At 22.4% G+C, this 24,161-nt stretch overlaps 1 protein-coding gene across 3 annotated transcripts in view; it reads right to left on the reverse strand.

Moving 5' to 3' along the window:
* Positions 1–23,397, reverse strand: part of LOC122503839 (1-phosphatidylinositol 4,5-bisphosphate phosphodiesterase classes I and II) — a 45,215-nt gene extending 21,818 nt beyond the window's left edge. For 2 of the 3 annotated variants that reach the window (XM_043614570.1, XM_043614569.1), the window contains exons 1-3: positions 22,669–23,397; positions 7,088–7,234; positions 1,636–1,907 (exon numbers count right to left, since the gene is read on the reverse strand). In XM_043614570.1, coding sequence (XP_043470505.1) covers positions 1,636–1,907; positions 7,088–7,234; positions 22,669–22,764 — 515 coding nt within the window. In that variant the 5' untranslated portion in view covers positions 22,765–23,397. The remainder of the gene's footprint in view (positions 1–1,635; positions 1,908–7,087; positions 7,235–22,668) is intronic. The other variant, XM_043614571.1, reaches the window with a different exon arrangement.
* Between the last annotated feature and the right edge of the window lie 764 nt (positions 23,398–24,161).

Here is a 24,161-nt window from a genome sequence, read left to right on the forward strand (position 1 = left end):
TTTGTATTTAAATAATTAAATTCTTCTAAAAATTTTTAATAAGAATTGATTTGAAACAGAATTTCAATTTAAATTTTAGAAAATATTTCAAGAATTGAAATAATTTCAATTTTTAGAAATAATTAAATTTTAAAAGATTTTACACTGAAAGTATTTTTAAATTTTAATTCCTGATGGACAAATAAATAACAATAAGTATTCAAATATTTATTAAACACAAATTAAATAAATTTGAAAACATTTTTATTAGAAATTCTTAAAAGAATGAGGTTTTTAAAAAATCGTCGTTATTTAAATTTTTTGAAAATAGTTGAATTCGCGTAAATAATTTACAAAAATTGAAAAAATAGGAACTTTTTTCAGAATTGTAACTAAAAATTTGGAGAATAATTAAATTTTACAAAAGTTTTTCTATTTAAAATAATTCAATTATCGTCGAATTCTAATAAGAATTGATTTCAAAAATAGAAATTCAGTTAAAATTTTAACAAATAATTGAATTAATATTAGAAGCGTTATGACAGGAATTTTAAGAAATAATTATATTTTAAAGATTTTTAAATTAAAAGAATAAATTATTTATTTTAAAATAAATTATTTTCCTTTGAAAATGATCAAAGTTTCGAATAATTATTTTCATAAATTCTAAAAAATAATTGATTTTTAGAAAAATTGCAGTTGTACTTTTTAGAAATAATTAAATTGCAAAACGTTTTACATTGAAAGTATAAAAAAATTTTAATAAGACAAATAAATAACAAGTATTCAAATATTCATTAAACAAAAATTAATTAAATTTTAAAATTTTTATTTAAAATTCTGAAAAATAAAGGTTTTTAAAAAATCATAATTAAAATTTTTTTGAAAATTGTTGAATTTCAAAAAATAGTTTGAAAAAATTGATAAAAAAAGAAATTTTTTTCAAATTTCATTAAAATAAATTTTATATTTTAAAGAATTTTATTTTCTTACTGTAAAAAAATATTTTTAAACATTATTGAAATTTTTTCTGATTTGTAATTAAAATTTTAGAAAAGAATTAAAACGAAAAATTTTGTTTTTATATAATTGAATTATCATTAAATTGTAAGTTCTAATAAAAATTGATTTAAAAAAAAATTTCATAATAAGATATTTTGAAAAATAATTGAAAATTAGATGCAATCTAACAGGAATTTTAAAATTAATATATTATTTTCCTTTAAAAATTATTAAAGTTCAGAATAATTTTATTCTAAAGTTCTAAAAAATAGTTGACTTTTGGAAAAATTGCAGTTCTTTTTAGAACTAATTCAATTTTAAAAAGTTTTTTTTACATTGAAATTATTTGAAATAAAATTAATTATTTGAATTAAAATAATTCAAATTTTCCAGAGAAAATAATTAAAAATATTGAAACTCTTTAAAGTTTTGTCAAATTTAAATAATTTACTTAAAATGAATTTTTATATTATTGAAAAAATTTATTTAAAAAGAAAATTTATTTTCTGTTACTTCTTACTTTTAACAATTGTTTTCAAATATAATCCTATTTTTGAACAAAATTGTATTTTGAAAAATTATATTTTTTAAAAAATCGATATCTATATTAAAATAAAATTTGAAAAAATAATTTCTTTTCGTAATAAAACTTACTTTTTTGATGGTATTTTCCCAGATTTGTCGGCTGTCAATGTGAGTCTAATGTGTGCTTTTTGAAGAAACATAATTGTGCTTGTATTTAGTTGAGTGAGATTGTAAGCCAATTGAAGAAGTTGATCTGTCCAATGGCGTGCCATCTCTGCTCGATTTGTACAAAAATTTATGAATGTCACATTCACAAAATCTGACCCATAGCAAATGGTTACAGTTTTATCTTCCAATAAATCTTGTGAGCCCATTGTCACGCACGCTTTCAATTTAGGATCCTAGAGAATTTATTCATTTATTACATCAATCATTTACGTCCATGAGAAAAATTCTCATTTGAGCCAAATATAAATTTATTTCAGTTAAATATAAAAAGTAAATTTATGTTTCACTGGCTACTAAATTATTTATTTATTATAAAATAATAATAATAAAAAAAATATTATTAATCCAAATAAAATTTATTTCTAGAAAAAATTTAATTCGCTCTTCGTAAAAATATCTTTCTTCTGGGTTTACATCCAGAAAAAAGATATTTTTACTCAGCATGCTAAACCTTTTATTTGATAGAATAGAAATAAATTTAATTTGGTTCATATAAAAATTATATTTGTATCGAAGAAAATTTTATTTGGTTCAAAATAAAATTCCATTTGGTTGAAATGAAAATTAGATTTGTGTCGAAGAAGATTCTATTTGGTTTCAGAAAATTTAATTCGGTTGAAATAAAAATTAGGTTTGTGTCTCGAAGAAAATTTTATCTCCTAAATAATTTTTTTTCTTAATCAAATAAATAATTTAGTAAACGCAGAGAAAGAGATATTTTTATTTAACTCAAGGAAATTATATAGCATAATAAATAAAAAAAAAATGAAATTACGTTAATTAAATTAACTGCTCTGAGAAAAGAATTTATTTGATTCAAATAACCGATTAATTGACTAATATTATCAATTAAATATTTAATTGAATCAAATAATATTTATTGGAGTCAATTAAATGGTATTTGCTTCGAATACTGAAATTATTGGTTCAAATACCATTTAATTTTGACTCCAATAAATATTATTTGACTCCAAAAAATATTATTTGATTCCAAAAAATATTATTTGACTCCAAAAAATATTATTTGACTCCAATAAATATTATTTGACTCCAAAAAATATTATTTGACTCCAATAAATATTTAATTGATAATAGTCAATTAATCGGTTATTTGAATCAAATAAATTTTCTTTTCAGTGTTTAAACGCTCATTATATTTACAAAAAAGAAAAAAAATTTATTTCAAATAAATAGCTCTCTTTAAATAAAAGTTTTAATAGATCCGAAAATAACAAAAGTTTTTTTTTCCTAATTTTCAATGATTTTTAAATTTTGGTAAAGAAAAACTTTTTCAATTTAAAGTTATTTGAAAATAGAGAGAGAAAAGAAGAGGGAGAGAAAAATGGAGAGAGAGAAAAAAAAGAAAAAAAGAGAGAGAGAGAGAGAGAGAGAGAAAGGGAGAGAGAAGGTTTTCTTTTAAATGTTAACAGAACAGGTGAAATCATTTATAATGAATAACGTCTGGTTTGAAACCTTGACACTGTAATTTATATGAAAACGTTGCTCAGTTTTATGATAATGTTAATGTATAACTTTATATTATTGATTTATTGGTAAAACCCTTTGAGAAAATTTTCAATCTGCAACAAACTATTGTTTTCAATACATTTGTACAGTTGGCTTCCGTTAAGGTGCAAAGTTATAGGTGTGACTAAGGATAAAAATTATCTATTTATACAGAACATTATAGGCAATGATCTATTTATAAAATTTGCCAATATACTTATTGCGCTATGATACGTTATGAATTTCATTATTATTTTCTACAAAGTGAATAATTATTATAATTAAAAAAAAATCAAATCGATTCGACGAAATTAAATTATTTTTATGAATTAAATTAAATTTATTATTTTTCTATAGAGAGTATATTTCACCCAATCACCCAGAGGCGAAGTCTACTGACTATTTCTCAAACAATTTTATGAAAAGGAAAAAAGTCGAAAAAAATGTATTTGATTCAAATAAACGACTACTTGTCTATTATATTATATATTTGAATTAAATAAATAAAGAAATATTATCAAAAATAAATAATAGAATAAATAATGAATATTATTGAAAAAATTACTAATAAATAAAAAGATACTGAAAATAAAAAATAAAAAAAATATTATTAAAATAAAAATACAAATTTTGTTGTCTACAAATTTTTCATTTTCTAATTCATGATAAAATACCCGAAAAAAAAAGTTTTTTTTCTAATTTCTCTAAACGTCACCTGGGGGCAAAAAAAAGGTGGATGAACAGATAAAGGATGACATAAAAAAAGATGAAAAGAAAAATGAAGCTGTAGTACTAACACTGTCCTCCCTCGAGCGTATTGTAAATGCAAATTTTAACAAAACGACACTTGTCCCAGTTCCCGAAAGCTTTAATACTAAATACAACATTCTATAAGTATAAGAAAGTGAAAATGTTTCAAAAAAACATTTTTTTTCCAATTTTTACTTTCAATTTCACTGTAAAATTCATTTATCTATATCAAAATTTTATCGAAAGGTTTTTTTTAAGCTCTTTGAGAATAATGGGACACGGTCATCGACAAAATCGAAATTGAAAATGAAAAAAGAGTAAATTGATGATTCTTCACTCAATGGTCACTTTTTTTACTTTTTCTTTTAACTTCAGCTTCTTTAAATCAAAATATTTTTTTTTTTTAAACTTTTTCTGGAAATTATTCAAATTATTTTTATCTTTTTCCGTAGTCCGTAGCTTTTTTTAAATTTGTAAATCCAAATTTTTATTACAACGCAACTTTTGTTTTAAAATTACATTAATTTTACGATATACAAAGTAAATTTCAAAAAAAAAAAAATTAGTAAAATTAACTTGGGACTTGGAAAAATTTTCTTCAAAAATAGTAAAATTTAATATTAAAATTTTTTATTTCCGGAATAACTTTTACTATTTTCAAAAACAATTTTTCTTTTATAAAAATTATAGAAAAATTTATGCTCTAAAAACAAGAATATTTAATAGTTAATTGTAATGTTCGAGGAAAATTTCGAATAATTTTCATTAAAAAATGAAGATTGAAAATAGTAAATTTTGCTATTAAAAATCATTATTTCCGCAGAGTAAATTTTATAATAGAAGTAAATTTTATCGAAAATTAGTAAAATATACTTTGAATTTACTAACATTTATTTTGAAATTAATATATAATTTGTCAAAAATACCAAACAATTTGGATTTTCTTTTTAGAAGTAAAAGTTATTATAATTATAACCGGTTCTTTGATTGAGACCCTCAATTTTTATAAGTTTTTTATAAAAATAAGGGGAAAAGGGGAGAAAATTTATGATTTTAGGTGTTTTAGGGGATAAAGAAGGGGAAAAGAGAAAAAAAGGGTGCAGGCCTCGGATCGATTTCTAACGAACAAAAAAAGTCGCTTTAATCGATTAAAAATAGAAAAAAGAATCGAAAAAGTCGTTTATTTAATTTAGTATTGTCACGAAAATTTTATTTTGTATTTCCCTGATTCTTCACTGATTTCTAAATTCAATTAATCAAAACTTGTATAATTTTGCTAAATAAATATATTTAAATACTTCTTATTTCTTTTTTCACAGAAAATAAAATTTTAGAAATTTCAACTTCTGAAATTTAATAATTTTTAAAAATTAAAACTATAACTCTTCCAAAAATTCAATTATTTTCTACAATTTTTAACTAAACTTCATCTCTAAATTAATTATCTATATTAATTTTTAATAATTTTCCGAAAGTTCTTCGAGAATTAAATTATTTAAAATTTTAAATACAAAAATTCAATTTTTTATAATAATTGAAACAGTCTATTTTTCTTATTTAAAGATTAAAATTAAATTTTTTTTTTTATTAAGGTAGAATATTTTCAAAATTTTTAATAAAGAAATTCGTAAGACAAATTATTTAAAAATGTTTCTAAATAATTTTTAAAACACAATAGTTTTACAATTACATACGCCTATACAATTAAAAAATGTCCAATATTGAAATTTTGGTAAAATCTTTTAAAAAATACTTTAATTTTAGTAAAATCATTGAAAAATAATTGAAATTTGATCAAATCTTTGTAAAATAATTAAATTTTTATTTTTTTTTAAATATTTAAAAAATAATAAAATTTTTAAAGAATTTTAATTATAAATAATTTCTCAAAAATTCTAAAATAGTACATTTTTAAAAATTTTAATTTACTTTGTTTGAAGGTAATTGAATCTTAAAAAATTATGATAAAACAATGCTAAAAATTAGTTTTTTATAAATTTTGTAATATAATTTTTCAAAAATAATAGCTAAGAATTTTTGTATAATTTAAAAAAAATTATTTTTTTTTGAAGAATTTTAATTAAAAATTTTGAATATGATTATTTTCTCCAAAAATATTTAAAATAATTCTAAAAAAATTTAATGTTATTATTTTGTGTATGTATTTGAATTTTTGGAAATATTGAAAATATTAAATGTCAGAAATATTGAAAATAATTGAATTTTAAAAAATTAAAGCAAAATAATTCAGAGAATTAATTTTTTCAAAATTATTTTAATATTATTTTTAGAATCTAATTTTTATTAATTTTCATTTTTATTGAATTTACACTTGAAGATTATTCATTAAAATTTTTAAGAATTCAATTATTTCCAAAATTTTCATTTTGAATTTTTTCAAAAGTTAATTTTTATAAATTGTAGTAAAATATTTGAAAAAATTATTTATTTTCAATTAAATTTTACAAAATTTCTATTATTCAAATCTTTTTAATTGTATAACTTTGAAAAATTTAATTTAAAAAATTATTCAAAAATAAATTTTTAAAAATTTGTCTACAGTTTTGCTTTTCACTCTATAAAAATCGAAATAAGTTTGCACTTTATACTAAAAATATGGTATTTTGTCGCAAAATTTAGAGGAAAAATCGAAAAAGTCGGATTATTTAAAAATAGTCGAAAAAAGTCGAAAAAGTCATAGTATCCGAGGCCTGGGGGTGTAATTTTATAAGCAATGCTAATTCACAAAGACAGTGGTGCCCTCCCTTAGGATAAAATTTGTTGCAGGGAATTTTTACCCCAAAATCAGTTTAAAAATTTTACTTTTTTTTTATCTATATAGGAAATTTAAAAAAAATTAATTTTTTAAAAAAATTACCACTTTGTGAAGATTCACCCATAATTGTAAATAATTAAAAAAGCTTGACTGAAAATAGTTATAGTATAGTTATAGTATACTGGTCTATGGATACCAATAAAAAGAATTTCATATATTCTGGAAATTTGTTAGTAAAATGAAATTTAAAATGGTAAAATGCATATAAAATATATTGGAGCTGTATACATTCATGCAGTGCTCTCTAGAAAAAAAAATCACCTTTGGTACTTTTGCATATTTTCCAGTTCGTGTGTCTCTTATGTTGGCTATATCGAGTACTTCCATTTCGTTGTGCTGGTCTACCCAATGCAAGTAAAAGCCGAATTGGTCGACCTTTAAAGTGACTGGGGTTGCTACTCCTGAATCCTATATTCAACAGGGAAATTTGACAGACACTAAATCAAGACATTCTGTCAAATATTGTGATATTTATATACAATAATTTACAAGGAGAAAAATCAAAGCTAGAAAAAAAACGGATCTCACAATTTTTATATATGACGCGCTCCAAAAAAGGGTACCTAATATAAGAAACAATAAATTTTAGATTCTGATTGTAGTTTTTAAATTGAAAGTATAAAGAATCAACTCTCAATATAAATTAATTTATTGAAATTTAATTTCAATAAATTACCAACATTAAAGTCTTTATTTTACTTATAAAAGAATTTAAAAAATTATTTTAGTTTTAAACGATTAAACAGAAACTTTCAATTAATGTAAAAATAACACAAACATAACATTAAAATAATTTTAAATTAATTAATTAAAATAATACCGTTCTTTGGAAAGCGTCACCTATTAATTCCTTTGTAGAACAACAATGAATCTAAAATAGTTCAGTAATCATTGCCAAACTAATAAAATACAATCTAAATATTTAGTATTAGTCAGTATTATTTTTTTTAGATTTGATTCTTCTCCCTGTGTTTAAATCTACCATTATTCGAAGTACACTCAGAAAAAATTATTCTTTATTTTTTTTTAGTAAATTGTTAAAATGAACGACTTATAGTCAATTTATACACAATTTTTATTGACTCAAAGTAATCCTTCATTTTAAAAATTTACCTATTAAAACAACCAAAAAATGAAATCAATTTATTAATTTTTATTAACTTCATCTTTTTGCTCCTTATTTGCGAAAAATTAAAGAATTATTACTAAAGAATCATAAAGGTGGGAAAATTAATTTTCTCTTAATTTTCTTTTTTCTGAGTGTACAATCTTAATTTATTAAAATATTCAGAGTTGCCACAGGTCAGGGAAAATAAAATTGGTCAGGAAAAGTCAGGAAAAATAAAATTTATCAGTGAAAATAGAAAAATATGAGTTCTATCAAAAAGTACTGGAAAAATATAAAATTTCTCGAATTGCTAAACAAAAATTTTAGATTTTAGTGTCAAAAAACATTTTTGAAAAACTTATAAAACTTGAAGTCCGCAACGTTTTTAAAAACGAAAAATTAAAAAATAATTTTTTTTTTAACTTAAATTTATCTCTAATTTTTATGTGCCTTATTTTCTAAGAAATTAATTGTTACTTTAACATACAATTATTAAAAAAATAACATAATTTAGATTCAAAAATAAAAAAAAACCGTAGCATTATTATTTCGTTTTTGTTTTTGAAAACGTTGCGGACTTCAGCATCAGAATTCTCCTTGAATATTTTTCACCTTAAAAACTTTTGAATCAAAAATGAATTTTTAAAAAATGTCCTAATTTTCTCTTATTTTTTTACAAATAAATAAATTTCTTCAAAATAATTAAATTCTCGAATAACTTTTTTTAAAGTTATTAATTATAATTAACTTGAAGAAGATTTTAGTCAAAAATAGCTGCAATTTTCAGAAATAATTGAATTTTATATTGTATAAGTTTTAAACTAAAATTTTTAAAAATTTCAATTGCCGGCAAAAAATAAATAATTAAAATCCTAATTTTAAAATTATTTTCGCTTTAAATGATTTTAATTCCAATTTTTTAAAGATACTTGAATTTCCAAAAAAATATTATCAGTAAATTGGAGAATTAATGGAAATTTTGTGAAATAGAATTGAAAATAATTGAATTTGTTAAAGAATTTCATTATAGATTTTCGAAAAATTAAATTTTCAAAGAATTTTTATACAAAATTAGTAAATAATTGAATTTTCAAAGAGTTTTTATTAAAAATTAGTAAATAATTGAATTTCACAAAAAGTAATTCAAATGAATAAATTATATATTCAGCTGTTTGTTAATAAAAAGAAAGCAGCACAAAAAGGTCCAAATTTCAAGTAAAATAATTTATTTTCTAAAGAGATGTAATTGAAATTTTCTTTGATTGATTACTTTTAAAAAGACAAATTTAAAATTTCTACAAAAAATTGAAGTTTTGAAAAATTTTATTTAAAATTCTGAAAAATTATGTTTCGAAGAAATATTAATTCAATTTTTTTTTAAAGATACATAAATTTCTAGAAAAATTTTATTAAAAAATTATCAAATAAATTGAAATTTTGTAAAATTAAATTAAAAATAATTAAATCTTTTAAAGAATTTCATTACGGATTTTCAAAGAATATCTAAAATAATTTAATTTCGTAAGAGTTTTAATTTTTAGTTTCTACTAATTAGTTCATTTTAAAATGAAAAATTTGAAATTTTTTCAAAAAATTCAAATTTTGAAAAGTTTTATTAGAAATTCAGAAAAATTAGTTTTTTAAAATATTTTGATTCAATTTGTCAAAGGTAATTGATTGTAAGCAAGAAATTGAAATTTTTAATTGAAAAAATTCAACTAATTATTGAAATAATTGAAATTTTCCTAAATTCTATATTAAAAATAATTCAATTTTTAAAGAATTTAATTAAATTTTTTTAAATAATAAAAGGATGTTGAGCACAGTGTAATTAATTTTATTTTTAAAATATACCCTTAAAGTTTTAAATAAAATTTTTGTTTCTAAAAATGATCTTTTTTTCTTATAATTGAACTCCTCTTGAATTTTTTGTATATAGAGATCAAGGAAAAAGTTACAATTGTGCCTGAAAATCAGGAAAAAACAAAATTAAATTTTTGTGGCAACTCTGATAGTGCATTAAATATAGTACAAGGTATACAACAAGCTTGGATATATAATTTCGACTCTAAATATCATGCAAAAATTACTTTTACACAAATGTATTGTTAAGTACCTAAAAATGTAACAAAAAATATATTTAAAAATTTTTTTTTAAATATTTACATTACGATATCATTTATATTACACAATTTTTCTTTTTATATTATTTAAAAATTTAATTCTGATTTAAATCTAATTTCATAATGTATAAAAACAAAAAAAAGTGTAATACAATATATTTTTGTAAAACAAAAGTGTATCATATCTTTAATAAATAATTTCATGAAAAAGCAATTATTATAATTATTCGTGAGGGGATTTTTTATTGACAATATGTACATAGCCTAGATTTTGAAGTGCTTCAATCTGATATCAAACAGTAGATATACAGAATGTAAAGTTTGATAAAGTGTATATAAAATTAAAAAAAAAAAGTTAACAAGCCTCTAATTTTTTATATACACAATATAATTAACAATAAAAAAAAATGTTTTAATTTCCCTTCATCTTGATTTCTCTCATGAAAACAACACAAACTACAGTTAGGTAGGAAAATTAATTAAAAACACATTTAAGATATAAAGGATGATAAAATTGAAAAAAGAATTATTTAATTGTATTAAACGTGCGGGCAATTCTCAAATAAATTTAACTTTCACGTCCTTCGAAGTTTTAATCTGTATACATTCCTAGGCCTATTTTAACTTTTCAAAAGGCTTTTCACAAAATGATAAATATCACACACGATCCACTTTTATACGTTTTTTTTTCCTACCCTCATATATAAATTAAAATTTAAGAAAATAATTTTCTTCACAACTATCGATAATAACCATCAACTGTCAAAAGTTGTTTAATATACAGTTTGATAATATGTAATTGTCTTCCACTACTGCTTTATCTTTTAGAAACAATATTTGTGTTGAATTTCTAGTTTCTGTCTAGAAAATCTCCATTTTACGTCCTTCACTTTTGACTCTACAACTTGAAGAGTTTCTTCATTTATATACACATTTGTAAATTATATAAAATCTTTTTTTTTTTAATGAATTAAAATAAATTCTGTATACATAATCTAATGGAAGCAAAACTATTTCTAAATTACATTCATTCATGACCTCAATTCAAAACTTTGCAATTTACATACACAGAAGGTAAAATCTTTGTTTTTGTATTAAAACTTTTCATTGGAAAAATGAGAAGACAGTAAATTAATTGAAATTTGGATTAATAAATAAAATTTTTGATAAAAAATAAGATAAGATAAGATCTGGCATTTTTTTAAAGGTGTTGAATTTACATCAAATTAGATCAAATTGATACCAAATGTTTGGATCAAATTATTTAAAAATTTATTTTTATTTATTTACACGAACCGAACATGTTGAGAAAATAAATGAATACCTTCTCTCTAATTAACAGTCATTATATTTAATAAGATCTATTGGTTTTCTTATCCCGCGTAGAAATCACCATGCTATGCCTAAAATGATTATTGGCCCTAGCTTGGACCTAACTTGGCAACCCCTTTTTATATATCCTGGGCTGGTCCTAACTTGGTACTAGCTAGGAGATCCAGTTATGACTTAGAAAAATTTTTAGGAAAATAAAGTGTCAAAATTGATACATGAAAAACATGTAAAAATTGATAAATATTCTCAATTAATATTTATAAAATTAATTGATAATCATATTTGTTTAAACAATTTATTGTTTGACATAAATGAGAAAATTATACAAATACTATAAAATAAAGTTAATTTATTAATTTATTAATTCAGCAATTGTTTAAACAAATAATTGTTATTTACTAACTTTTCACACAATCAACCTAGAAACTAGCAGTTTTTTCTAATTTTGCAATAAGTAAATACTCAGATTAGTTAATTGCAAAATTTTAAAAGACTACAAGTGTCTAGACGCTTTATTGTCTTAAGAATTAATAAATAACAACAATTTTTTGTTTAAACAAATGCTGAATTGTTAAAATTATAAATTATCTTCATATTTCACTACTCAAGTGTAATAATCGCGAAGTTAGATAAAAAAACTGCAAATTTTTAAGTAATTTGTTACAAAAGTTAATAAAACAGCAAAATTTATTTATTTATTTAAACAGATACAGATTGCAATATAATTATCATTAGGAAAATATATTTCTAATTTCGTTCGCTGATTTTAAGTTTCGTTTAAGTTGGTGCTAAACACTAAGAGATATTGCAATTCGAATGTGGGCTGACCCACCCAGGTCCAACCCAGGACCTACCTGGGCTTCCTAGTTTCATTAGCAAAAATTTCTAAGTCCAAGTCTAAAAAATTTTTTGCAACAAAAAATTAATGCTTAAAATGATTTAGAATAATGAAAAACGTGTTTTTAACATAAATTTTTTTGACATTTTTTTAAATAGTGGATCACCCGCTTAATTAATTAGGAAAAATTTCCAAGTCCAAAAGACGAATATTTTTTTTAGACCGAGAAAGTAATGTTAAAAATGATTGAGAACAATGAAAAACCTGTTTTTAACGAAAATGTATAGATATTTTTTTTCTTGATATAATATAAAAATATTAATTTTTGAATTTTTATATTTGGATATTATTTTATTATTATTGTTGTTGTTAAATTATTTTTTTTATTTATTATCGTGCATTAGTGTCAATAATTACTATATTGAATCATCAAAAGCAAGTCCACAAGTCACTGACAATAAAAATTTTGAACTCAACTAGTTTCATTAGCATAGTGGTTAGGGCGTTAGTCTCGTAGTTCGTAGGTCGTAGGTTCGATTCCCGCGTGCGTTAGACTTTATTCACTTCTTAGGTTTGCGTTTATTCCGATTTTTCTGCATTGTATTCGTATAAGTATGCAATTTAATGATTATATATACTGTAAAATAATTTAATTAACAAATTTTTAATTTTTTTATAATTTTTAATGTATATATTAGAGGAATATATATTAATCTCTACATATACTAACATTATTTATAAATTCGCTTTTGGTCATCATTTAATTGAAAAAAATAATAATTAATTAAAACTAATACTTATTATTAATAATTTAGGTTATTTCTTTATCAAATATTATAAACTAATTAAAATTATAATAAAATATATAAATAAACTGGTCCTAACTAGGCTCCCAAGTTAGGACCAGGCTAGAATCGCATCACCAGCCATTGTTGGTCCAACCTACACTGCCAACCTAGGACCAAGCTATTAACAGGGCAAAATAGGTAGGACCTGGCTAGGACCAATTTTCATTTTCCACACGGGATAAGTTTTTTATTTCTTGAATTTAAAACTCGAGACAAAAGTACTTGTAGATACAATCGGGGCTGAAAAGACAAAAGTTTCTGAAAAATTTAAACTTTTTTTTTATTTCATTTCGTCGAAGTAAACGTTGGTAACTTTAGTTTCATCTTCTGTTCTGGATTCTTTCAGATTCTTTGTTGGGTTAAAGTTGTTTAAAAAATCCATTTTTAAGTAAAAATTTTAATCTTAATTAAAATGAAAACAAATCCTGACGCTAACCCTGAATTTAGCGTCGTTAACACTGACTATCGAGAAACATTTATTTCGCACTAAACCAAAAAGAATCAAGTTTTCATGATAAAAAATGATAAAATCTTTTTTTTTTTTTTTGTTTCTGTTGTAAAATCTTTTGATTTCCTAGGCTAATGAAAGAAATGAAACATTAAATTAAAGAAATTAAAAATTAGTGACAATGTAATGATTAGTATGATTAATGACATGTTCAGCGCTAGAAACGACAAATAATAGTTTTCGTCGCTAAGTTCAGGGAACAAAACAAACCGTTGACGATAAAACGATAAATAAATCCATAATCATAAAGCCCCTAAAATCTCAAAACTAAATAATTGTTGCATTAACATTTATGTCAAACAGCTTATTCCCGCATACTTTAGCATAAAATCTGTGTGGTACATCAAATAGATAGGATAGTTCACAAACATATATATATCTATTAAAACTGCGATAAGTATTATTCCATTATTTAGAACAAATATTTGCCCCAGTTTCTATAAGTTACATCTATTTCAAAATTTAACCACAAAATTCAAAGTTCTCTCAAATATATATATATATAAGGGTTCTTTAATATAATAATTCTGTAATGACGTCACTGACAAAAATGTTTCTACAGACAATGGGGTCAAATTTTAGTAAAACGACAGTGTTTAGACGTCTTTTTAAAAATTGTTTCCATAGAAAGTTGAATTAAGCCATTTAGAAAAGTAGTCAACAACATCAAATATTGAGACCAAAAACGTATCAAAATTGTTGGATTTTTGCAACAATTTTGATACTTTTTTTGTCTCAATTTGACATCCTTAGAAAAAATATGATTATTTGAATGTTGTGAATTATTTACTGATTCAAAAATAAAAAAAAAAATAAACGATTACTTATTACTAGAAAAAAATAGTTAGAGTCTTTAAACACAAAAAAATATTCATTTTTTTCCAAAAAGCGGCAATCAGGGTGGTCACAAGTTTCAGTTTATCAATTTCCCTGACATTTCCCTGACAATTTACTGACATTGAAATTATTTTCCCTGACAAAATTCTTTTTACAGAAAAATATGAGAGTTTACGGAAAATGAGTAACATTTAAGAATTTTAATAATTTCTAAAATTTATAATTATAACCCTTCCTGAATTAAATTATTTTCTACAATTTTCAACTAAAATTCTACTCTCAATCAATTATTTTAAATAATTTTCCTAAATTTTTTTCCAGAATCCAATTATTTAAATACAAAAACTCAATTTTTCATAATAAATTGTAACTGTACATGTTTTTTTCTTAAGTTATTGAGGTATAATATTTTCAAAAAATTATTAAAAAGGAATTCTTACAAATAATATTTTAAAAATATTTTTAAATACTTTTTGAAAGATAATAATTTTTTAATTATACAATTGAAAGTTGATAAAATCTTTTAAAAATAATTAAATTTTTGAAAAAATATAAATAAAAAATCAAATTTTTGAAAACTTTTAATTACAATAATTAATATAACAATATAATTAATTACAATAATATTTTCTCCGAAATTTTAATAAATCTAAAACAGTAAATAAATTATATTTTACAAATTTTTATTTACTTTGTTCGAAGATAATTAAATCTTAAAAAATTATGATAAATGAATTCTTAGAATTAGTTTTTAAAAATATTTTAATGTAATTTTTCGAAAATAATTAAATTTTTTAAAAGAATTTTTTGTATAATTTAAAAAAACTAATAATTTTTTTGATGAATTTTAATGAAACATTTAAAACAAGATTTTTCTTCCAAATTGTTAAAAATAATTCTAAAATGTAATAACATTTTTTGACGTATTTAAATTTTCGGAAATATGTTATTGAAAATACTGAAATTTTAAAAATTAGAAGTTAATTTTCATTAATAATAATTTTTATTAATTTTCATTTTTAAATTTACATTTAAAGATTTTTCATCAAAATTTTTGCCATTCATTACTTTTTTCCATATTTGCAATTAACATATTTCAAAAGTTGATTTTCAAAAATTGTAACAAAAATACTTGAAAAAAATTAAATATTTTAAATTAAATTTTACTAAATTTCACATATTCAAAAAGATTTTTATTATAGATATATTTGGAAAATTTAATTATCTTAAAAAAATGATTCAAAAATAATTTTTGAAAGATCAGCTTATAGTTATTCTTTGCACTATAAAAATCGAAATAAGTTGCATCGAAAAAGTCGCAATTTTTAAAAATAAGTTGAAAAAGTTTTAATTTTCTTACAAATAATTTTTTAAAAATATTTTTAAATAATTTTTGAAAGACAATATTTTTTTAATTATATACAATTGAAATTTGTTAAAATTTTTATAAAATAATTAAATTTTTGAAAAATAAAAATAAAAAAAAAAATTTCTGAAGAATTTTAATTACAAATAGGACCATAATTTCTTCGAAATTTTAATAAATCTAAAACAGTAAATAAATATTATATTTTATAAATTTTTATTCACTTCGTTCGAAGATAATTGAATCTCAAAAAATTATAATAAAACAATTCTAAGAATAAGTTTTTAAAAATATTTTAATGTAGATTTTATGAAATTATTTAATTAAATTTTTTAAAAGAATTTTCTGTATAATTTAAATAAACTAATTAATTTTTTGATGAATTTTTAATAAAAATTTTGAACAAGATTTTTTTTCCAAATTGTTAAAAATAATTCTAAATTATTATTATTTTTTGTACGTATTTGAATTTTCGGAAATATGTCTCATTGAAAATACTGAAAATATTGAATTTTTAAAAATTAGAAGCTAATTTTCATGAACTTTCATTTTTAAATTTACATTTAAAGATTTTTCATTAAAATTTTTGATAATTCATTATTATTTTTCATGTTTGCAATTAAAATTCTTCAACAGTTGATTTTCAAAAATTGTAACAAAAATATTTGAAAAAAATCAATTATATTTAAATTAAATTTTACAAAATTTCAATTATTTAAAAAGATTTTTATTATAGATACATTTGAAAAATTTAATTTTCTTTAAAAAAATGATTCAAAAATAATTTTTGAAAGATTTGCTTAGTTATTTTTCGCACTACAAAAATCGAAATAAGTTGCATTTTATAGTAAAAAATGTGGTATTTTGTTTGTTTGACGATTTTTACATCCGTTTTTGTTTATTTTGCGTAATAAATTTTACGAGGCCTTATTATTTAGTACGCAAAATGTGTTATTTTGTTGCAATATTTGGGAGAAAAAAAAATCTAAAAAGTCACAATTTTTTTAAAAATAAGTTGAAAAAAGTCTCAATTTTCTTAATTTTCCTGACAAACAATTTCTAACCATTTTTTTTTTTACTATTCTTTACTCTTAAGTCTTAAATAAACAAATTTGTAGGTAATAAATTTTGCTTTAAATAAAACCTCGGCTTCAGTTTTTTTGTTTTGATGTTTGTCATCCTTATCAAAGTTGCAAAAGTATTTCATCACAAAAATTTCAGAAATATTTATGTATTTAAGAAAGATCTTTTTTTTCCTTCAACAATATTTTAAAATTACTTCTTTTTATATTGAAAATACATTGTTTACAGTATTTTTAATTAATAACGCCTAGTATTACGGGCAATTGCATATTTCGAGCTTTCTCCTACATTTAACGTTCGAAACTTCGAGTACATTATATAATTCATTAGATTCAAAGATTCGTATACAATATAGTATACACATATATCACTGTTCGTTAAATATAATATCGAGGGAAAAGTTCTATATAAAATTAATTGCATTTATTTTTATGCCGTGTATAATGGAATATTTGTCGTTTTTCGAGAGATAATCCAACTAAATCCCTTCCTCTAAACCGAATTAATTCGTTCCGGATTGACTCGAAATGAAAGCACAGTGCCGAAAGGATCAAATGCAGCATCAGAGTGAATTCATCTTTACACGAGGGAAAAGAAGAAAGAAAAATTAATCTCTAAATTAGACGTTTAATATATGTGAGATTTATATAGGGATAAACTATAATCCCTGAAAAAATAATTTCATAGACATATCATATAAAAATCCTGGATCTTTATAAGAGAAACTAAAATTTGAAGCAATAGTGATTTTCTTAAAATTTTATAGTTATTATAACGTATAGGGAAATTTTTTATTCGAACCAAGTATAATTTGACAAATAAGAATTATTTTTTTTTTAATTTTGTATTACAACACATGGAAATTTTTTTTTCGAACCAAGTATAATTTGACAAATATATATATAATCAATTAAAAATAACTGATCTTCAGTAAAACATATAACTAATTTTTCAAATATTTTTTACTGAAAATCAGTTTTTTTGTGAACTGATTTGATTGCAGAAGCGAAAAGTCATTCATTGATTGTCAGTTAAAATTGTGGTTTCTAACTGATTCAAAAGATAATACTTAAAGCTAACAAAATTAATTTGGAGCAAAGAAATTTTTTATTTGACTCTAAAATGTGTACAGATTTTAAACCTTAAAAAGGGTCTTATAATGTTTTTAGCAGGAAAAATTCTGTGGCGCAAGCGCAATAAAGGTAAAAATGAAGAACAAGTCCCATTTTTTACACGAAACAACCGCACTAAGAGAGAACAATTCTTTTAATCATAAAACCGTGAAATGAAATTATCCAACGACTACAGAGGATTTGTTTTAAGAAGATCTTATTATCAATAGAGGAATTCCTTCTGGATAAATATCAAAGGGAAAATCTGATTATAGTTAAAGGATCATACACTGAATGGACTTTTGTCAGGGCGTACGTGACTCACAAGTCACAATTGAAGCAAAATTTGACTTAGCCTATATTGTATACAATTCTATTTATTTACACAAAGTCCCCGCAGTCCTTAATTAATGTTCTCAGACGGTAATTTACGTCAAGACGAGAAAGAAGACACCGGTAAATTATTGACTCGTTTTTCCTTCGGTTCGAGAATTTATGAGAATTGTTTTTTGATTACGTTTCAAGGTGTTTTAACTTAAAGATTTTTATTACGAAACAACAGAAGACGGATAGAAAATTGTGATTAAATTTATAAGTTTATACCAACAGCATCCGGATTTTTAGAATATCTTACGGATATCTGAAAATTATAGTGTCTTACGAACATCTTAAAATTATAATATCCGTAAGATGTTTCTGGGATGTCCATCGGATTCCTAACTATCCGGATGCTGTTGTAAATATTGTGCCTAAAATTATCCATTTTAAATATGAAGATGAAACTTGCACCCAGTTATCAGCACCAACTTAATTTTAAATTTTAGAAATTAAATTTTAAAGTTAAATATTTTTTTGTCTGATACTAACATCAATTGAAAAATTAAATGTGTCCTGATAACCGAGTGCTAGTTACAACTTTTTAAAAAATATTTAACTTTAAAATTTTATTATTAAAATTAAGTAGTTAAAAATAATTTAACAAAAATTAAGAAGGTGCCAGTTTTAGCTTTATATTTTAAATGATTAAGATTTTTATTTAAAAATGGGTTTTTAATCAACTTTAACAAGGAAGAATTCAACAAAGAATTCGTAAGAATCTGAACAAAAGATGAAACTAAAGTTACCAACGTTTACGTCGAAGAAATGTAATAAAAAAAAGCTTAAATTTTTCAGAAACTATTGTCTTTCTCGTCCAGATTGAATTGAAAATCTGTTTAGGATGTAATGAAAATAATAATGTTCTTTTTATCAAAAATAATTTATGCTTCTTGCTCATCTTAAAAGAAATTTTCACTTTTTGCGTTAACGAAAACATTATGGTAACTTCAGTAATTCAGTTAATTAATTAATTAATTAACTTCATTAACTTAAGTTTACTAACAAAAGTTAGTCCAATGTCATGATTTCCTATTTTATATGAAAAAGATAAATTAATAAATTTTAAATTCGATTTAGTTGCAGCATAAAGAATTAAATGCTCAACATTTTAAACAATTAAAAGTTGCATTTGAATAAAAATAAAATTATCACTTTCTATCATAAAGAAGCTAAAATATAACAAATATTTTTTATTGACAAATATTTTTTATTTTTATTCAAAGGCAACTTTTAATTATTTAAATTGTTGGAAATTAAATTTCTTATCTATGCAAGTACTTTTGTTTAAAGTTTTAAATTCAAAAAAAGAAAAACTTACAAGAAAACCAATAATAGATCTTATTAAAAAAAATATAAAGACTGTTAATTAAAGAGAAGGTAGTCTTTTATTTTCCCAACTTGTTCGGTTAAATAGTTTCTTAAGAAAAATAAAAGTCGCTATTCTTTGTTGCTTCTATTATAAACTTAATTTTTTATTATCATTACCAAAAATCAAGCTCCAGAAAAGATTTCATTTTAATAGAAAAAATCATGATTTTTAACAGTTCTGTATTAAAGAAATAAATAAAAATAAATGTATTACACTGAAAAAAAATGTATTTAATTCAAATGACCGATTACTTGACAAGATTAGATTACATCTATTAATATCATATATATGACTTTTCAGCAATTTACATTTCCCATACATAAATTAACATAATGATTACTTGACTGTTATCAATTGAATATTTACTTGAATCAAATAATTTTTTATTAGAGTCAAGTAAATGGTTCAATTAATTTATATTTACTTCAAATACTGAAATTATTGGTTCAAATATACAATTTAATTGACTCTATAATTAAAAATTATTTGTATCGAATAAATTTTTTTTAGTGTAATGAGTAGAAAACATGTAAATATATTTAAATAAATAATTAGTAAATAGAAATAAATGTAGACAATAATCTGGACTTCTCAAATTCACAGTTTTCTCGAAAGCATCAAATTCATACTGAAATGTATTTATTTGATACCAAAATGTAGATCAAATAAAAAATTGATCTGAATTTTGGTATCGAATTGATAAACTTTATTAACAATTTGATACTTTTAAGAAAAATGGGTTAAAATTGCAGGGATGGCTTCGAAACTTTCGTTTTAATTTTGAATAGCGTAACAAAACTAAATACAGGGACCTTTTAGTTTCGTTGCCAGCACGAAAATTCAGGGACCTTTCAGTTTTGATTCCTGCACCAAAACTAAATTATTTTTTCGTTTTTATTTAGCCATCAATGATTTTTTCAATACTTACATTTACAATTATTTTAATATGATTAATATAGAATAAAAACACAAATTTTTTAGCTTTATTATATATTAGAATTTCTTTTAAATCATTTGACAATTAGGAATATTTTCTAATTCACTTTTAACTTAAAGGTATCAAATTACAACGACGAACTGATATAAAAAATGTGGATAAAAAAAAAAATGAATCCAAATTTTTGACACCAATTTGATCCACTTCAAGAAAACTATGTTGGATATACTTATTTGTGCTATAATTTTTTATCATTTTAATATTTTATTTTATATGAATATTTAAAAAATAGTTAATATGGTATGAGCAAAAATTTGATAAGAAATTTAGTATATTAATTAATAAAAAGTATTTAAATAGATTAATTATAATAAAATAATTGTGAATAATGAAAACTATTTTTAGAGATTTTTTGAACTTTAATTTTAATTCTAATTTTATTGCATTATCTTGAATTAAAGAATGAATTAGAATTGTCTTGCATTAATTTGTGAATTAACTTCATATCACACACTTGTTTCTGAGATAGATTTATTCTCAACTGACAGGTTTGAAATAACATTTTCTCGACATGAGGCGTCGAATTCATCTCTAATTTTAATGTATACGTCAAGTTTTAAGAAATTACTTGTTATACTTAAAAGACTATTGCTCAAAAATAACAAGAATTTGAAACCAAAATAAATCGTCGCATAATTTTTTCGTTTTAATTTTTAAAAGTATTTGGGACTTTAGGTTCATGCCAGTAAAAAAATACTGTTTTACTAATGTATAAAAGGAAAGATACTAATTTAGTACCAATTTTGGGTACTAATTCGTCATTTGGTTCTATTTTAATACCGAAAATCAACTCTAATTTAGAACCTTTTATTTACAGTGAGTAGGTGTTGTAATTAAAATTTGCAGATGATTCAAAAGCAAAAAGCAGTCACTGATTTAAATAAGTTAAAATTTCAACCCATTCGTTATTACATAGCATAACATTTCTCTGGATCCTCTGGAATATTAACACAGTTTTCTTGAATGTTTTGCCAAATTGTACTAAATTGAGTCAAATTGATTCTAAAAATGAAGCACAATTTTTAATAGAATCCACATTTTTGGTATCACTTCGTTGCAATTTGATACTTTAAAGTTAACAGTAAAAAAATAAGCATCGAAAGCAATATTTCCTCAATAAAAATTAAAAATACTGAGAAAATATTGTGTATGCTGCTGTATCGTTTAGAGTCAATATTTCTGCATATGTTATGAGATACAAATATTTTTGTTTTCATTTAGGTACATGGTACATTAATGTGCCGAATGGTTTTAAAGGAAAGAAAAAGACAGACCGTTAAACGTTTTAAAATATCGAAAGTGTATTTTTCATCTAACTTCAGTATATTAACAAAATTTAATTAAAATTCTTTATACAAAATATATCCAAGTACAACATTATATTAACATTTATAAAAAAGACACAGAACATTTATAAAACACCAAGAATCAAAGAAAACCTCTAAATCAGTGGAAAATTCACTACTTTCAAAGTTTCAATAAAGTGCATAATTGTATGAATTGTATAAATTGTATAAATTGTATAAAGTGCTAAATAAAATTAGTACCTTATCATATGCATACTTATTGAAGTCTAAGCAGTAAATTTTCCACTAATAGAAAATAGTTTGGTTAAACCTCTCTAGACTTCATTAGGTAATAATCTTGATTAGGATTATCCCATTTTTGACAATTAGGAATTGTTTTAAAATTCAACCCTCATAACACATGAATTTTTTTTTATCTCTTCGAGGTCCAATCCGACTGTTTGAACAGTTCAGCATCCAAACAGAAGTATAAACCTTCCCAAGGGATATTTGCCTTAATTTTCAAGTGTTATGATGGAAATATTTGATGATTCAACCAAAACTGATTTTCTGGGTTATGATTCACATTTAAAAACATGCTTTTTTCTTTAAAAAAAAAGAAGCTTTCTTGAGTAAAAACATCACGATATTTCATACCTCGTCCCACTTGACGAACTTCTCGCCATCCTGGAGTTCCTGAGAAATCTCGACAGGTTTCGTTTGCACAGCATTTCCCACCTTGCTACCTGCCATTTCTCAAGTTTTTCTTTTCTTCGCCAGGAAAAAAACTCAAAGGACATTCAAATGAAAATTTACACTTGAATACCAGAACAAAAAACAAAAGTTATTCTCCTATTAGGCAGGATGGGCAGGATAACCAAATAACCTCAAATTCATGTTCAGGAAGACAGAAAAAAAAACCACTTGTGATTCGCGTCGACTATAGTTTTTTTTTTCAATTCGTTGCTTTGTCGACAAGAAAAATTTTTGATGACGAGGATACTTTTCTTTCCCCTTTCGATAAACACATAGACCCTTCGTTCACTCTATGGCGAGGCGACAGGATTTATTTTGTCAATATACATAGCAGGCGCGGTGTACAAGTCAAACGTATATAAATATTAAGTCTTTCTCTTTTATTTTTTTTTCGTTTTATTCTTTTTATTCCGAAGTCCGATGGAAAGACTACGCACTATAGCATTGCTTTAAATAATAATTGTGACACACACTTGTTAAGGACGAACATTCTGATCATCTTAAATTGTGATCAATTCTATAGCTGACTGTGGTCCTATTTTTTTTTCCTCTCTTTTATTATAATATGTCAAAATAGGACGGACCCGCACTGCACTCTGCGGCGGCCTATCGCTAGTGGCTCGTTCCCTTTCGCTTCAACACCAGGAGGCGCTGTTCCTGGATTTACGCAAAACAAGTTGAGACGTGCGCGTACAACATCTTCAAAATTGATTTTAGGAACCGCGCAGTTTAAAAGAAGCTAATAATTAGATTTTCCAAATAAATCACATCCTCGCTGAAAATACAAAAAAAACAACCCATCCTTTAAATTTTACTTTATATCCAATATTATAATTTATCCGAAAAAACTTAAACTATTCTTCAGAGAGTAAAAACCGCTGCCAAGTTGTACATTTTTATAATTTACTATGTTCATTTCATGAACACTTTGCTTCCTCATAGATAAATAATAATAATTGAAATATGAGAATTACTTATTATAAAAGAGTTAAAAATCATTAAGTCTTGGTCCAAAAAATGTGTTTTTATATATTCTATAAAATGGTAATAATAGTTTAATAATTACACATAAATTAATAAACAAGAATGTTAAAAAAATATGATATTTTTCACAATTTTTAATTTTTCAAATATCAATAATTTCAGAATTTCTGACCCAATCAGGTTCAAAAATAGGTCAATCGAAGCGTTTTTTAATGCTCTACAAGTTGGTAATGATACTTTTAAAGTTACTTTTACATTTTTCAACAAAATTTTCAAAAAAGTATTATTTTTGAAAAATTTAGATTTTTAAAACTTTAATATCTATGGCTAATATGGACGAAAAATGTTCAATGAAGGCTCAAAAGATGCGTCTGAAAAAACTCTACAAAACTAAAGAAAAACATTGAAAG

Source organism: Leptopilina heterotoma, unplaced genomic scaffold, assembly GCF_015476425.1.
Source record: "Leptopilina heterotoma isolate Lh14 unplaced genomic scaffold, ASM1547642v1 Lhet_270, whole genome shotgun sequence".
Taxonomy (NCBI): domain Eukaryota; kingdom Metazoa; phylum Arthropoda; class Insecta; order Hymenoptera; family Figitidae; genus Leptopilina; species Leptopilina heterotoma.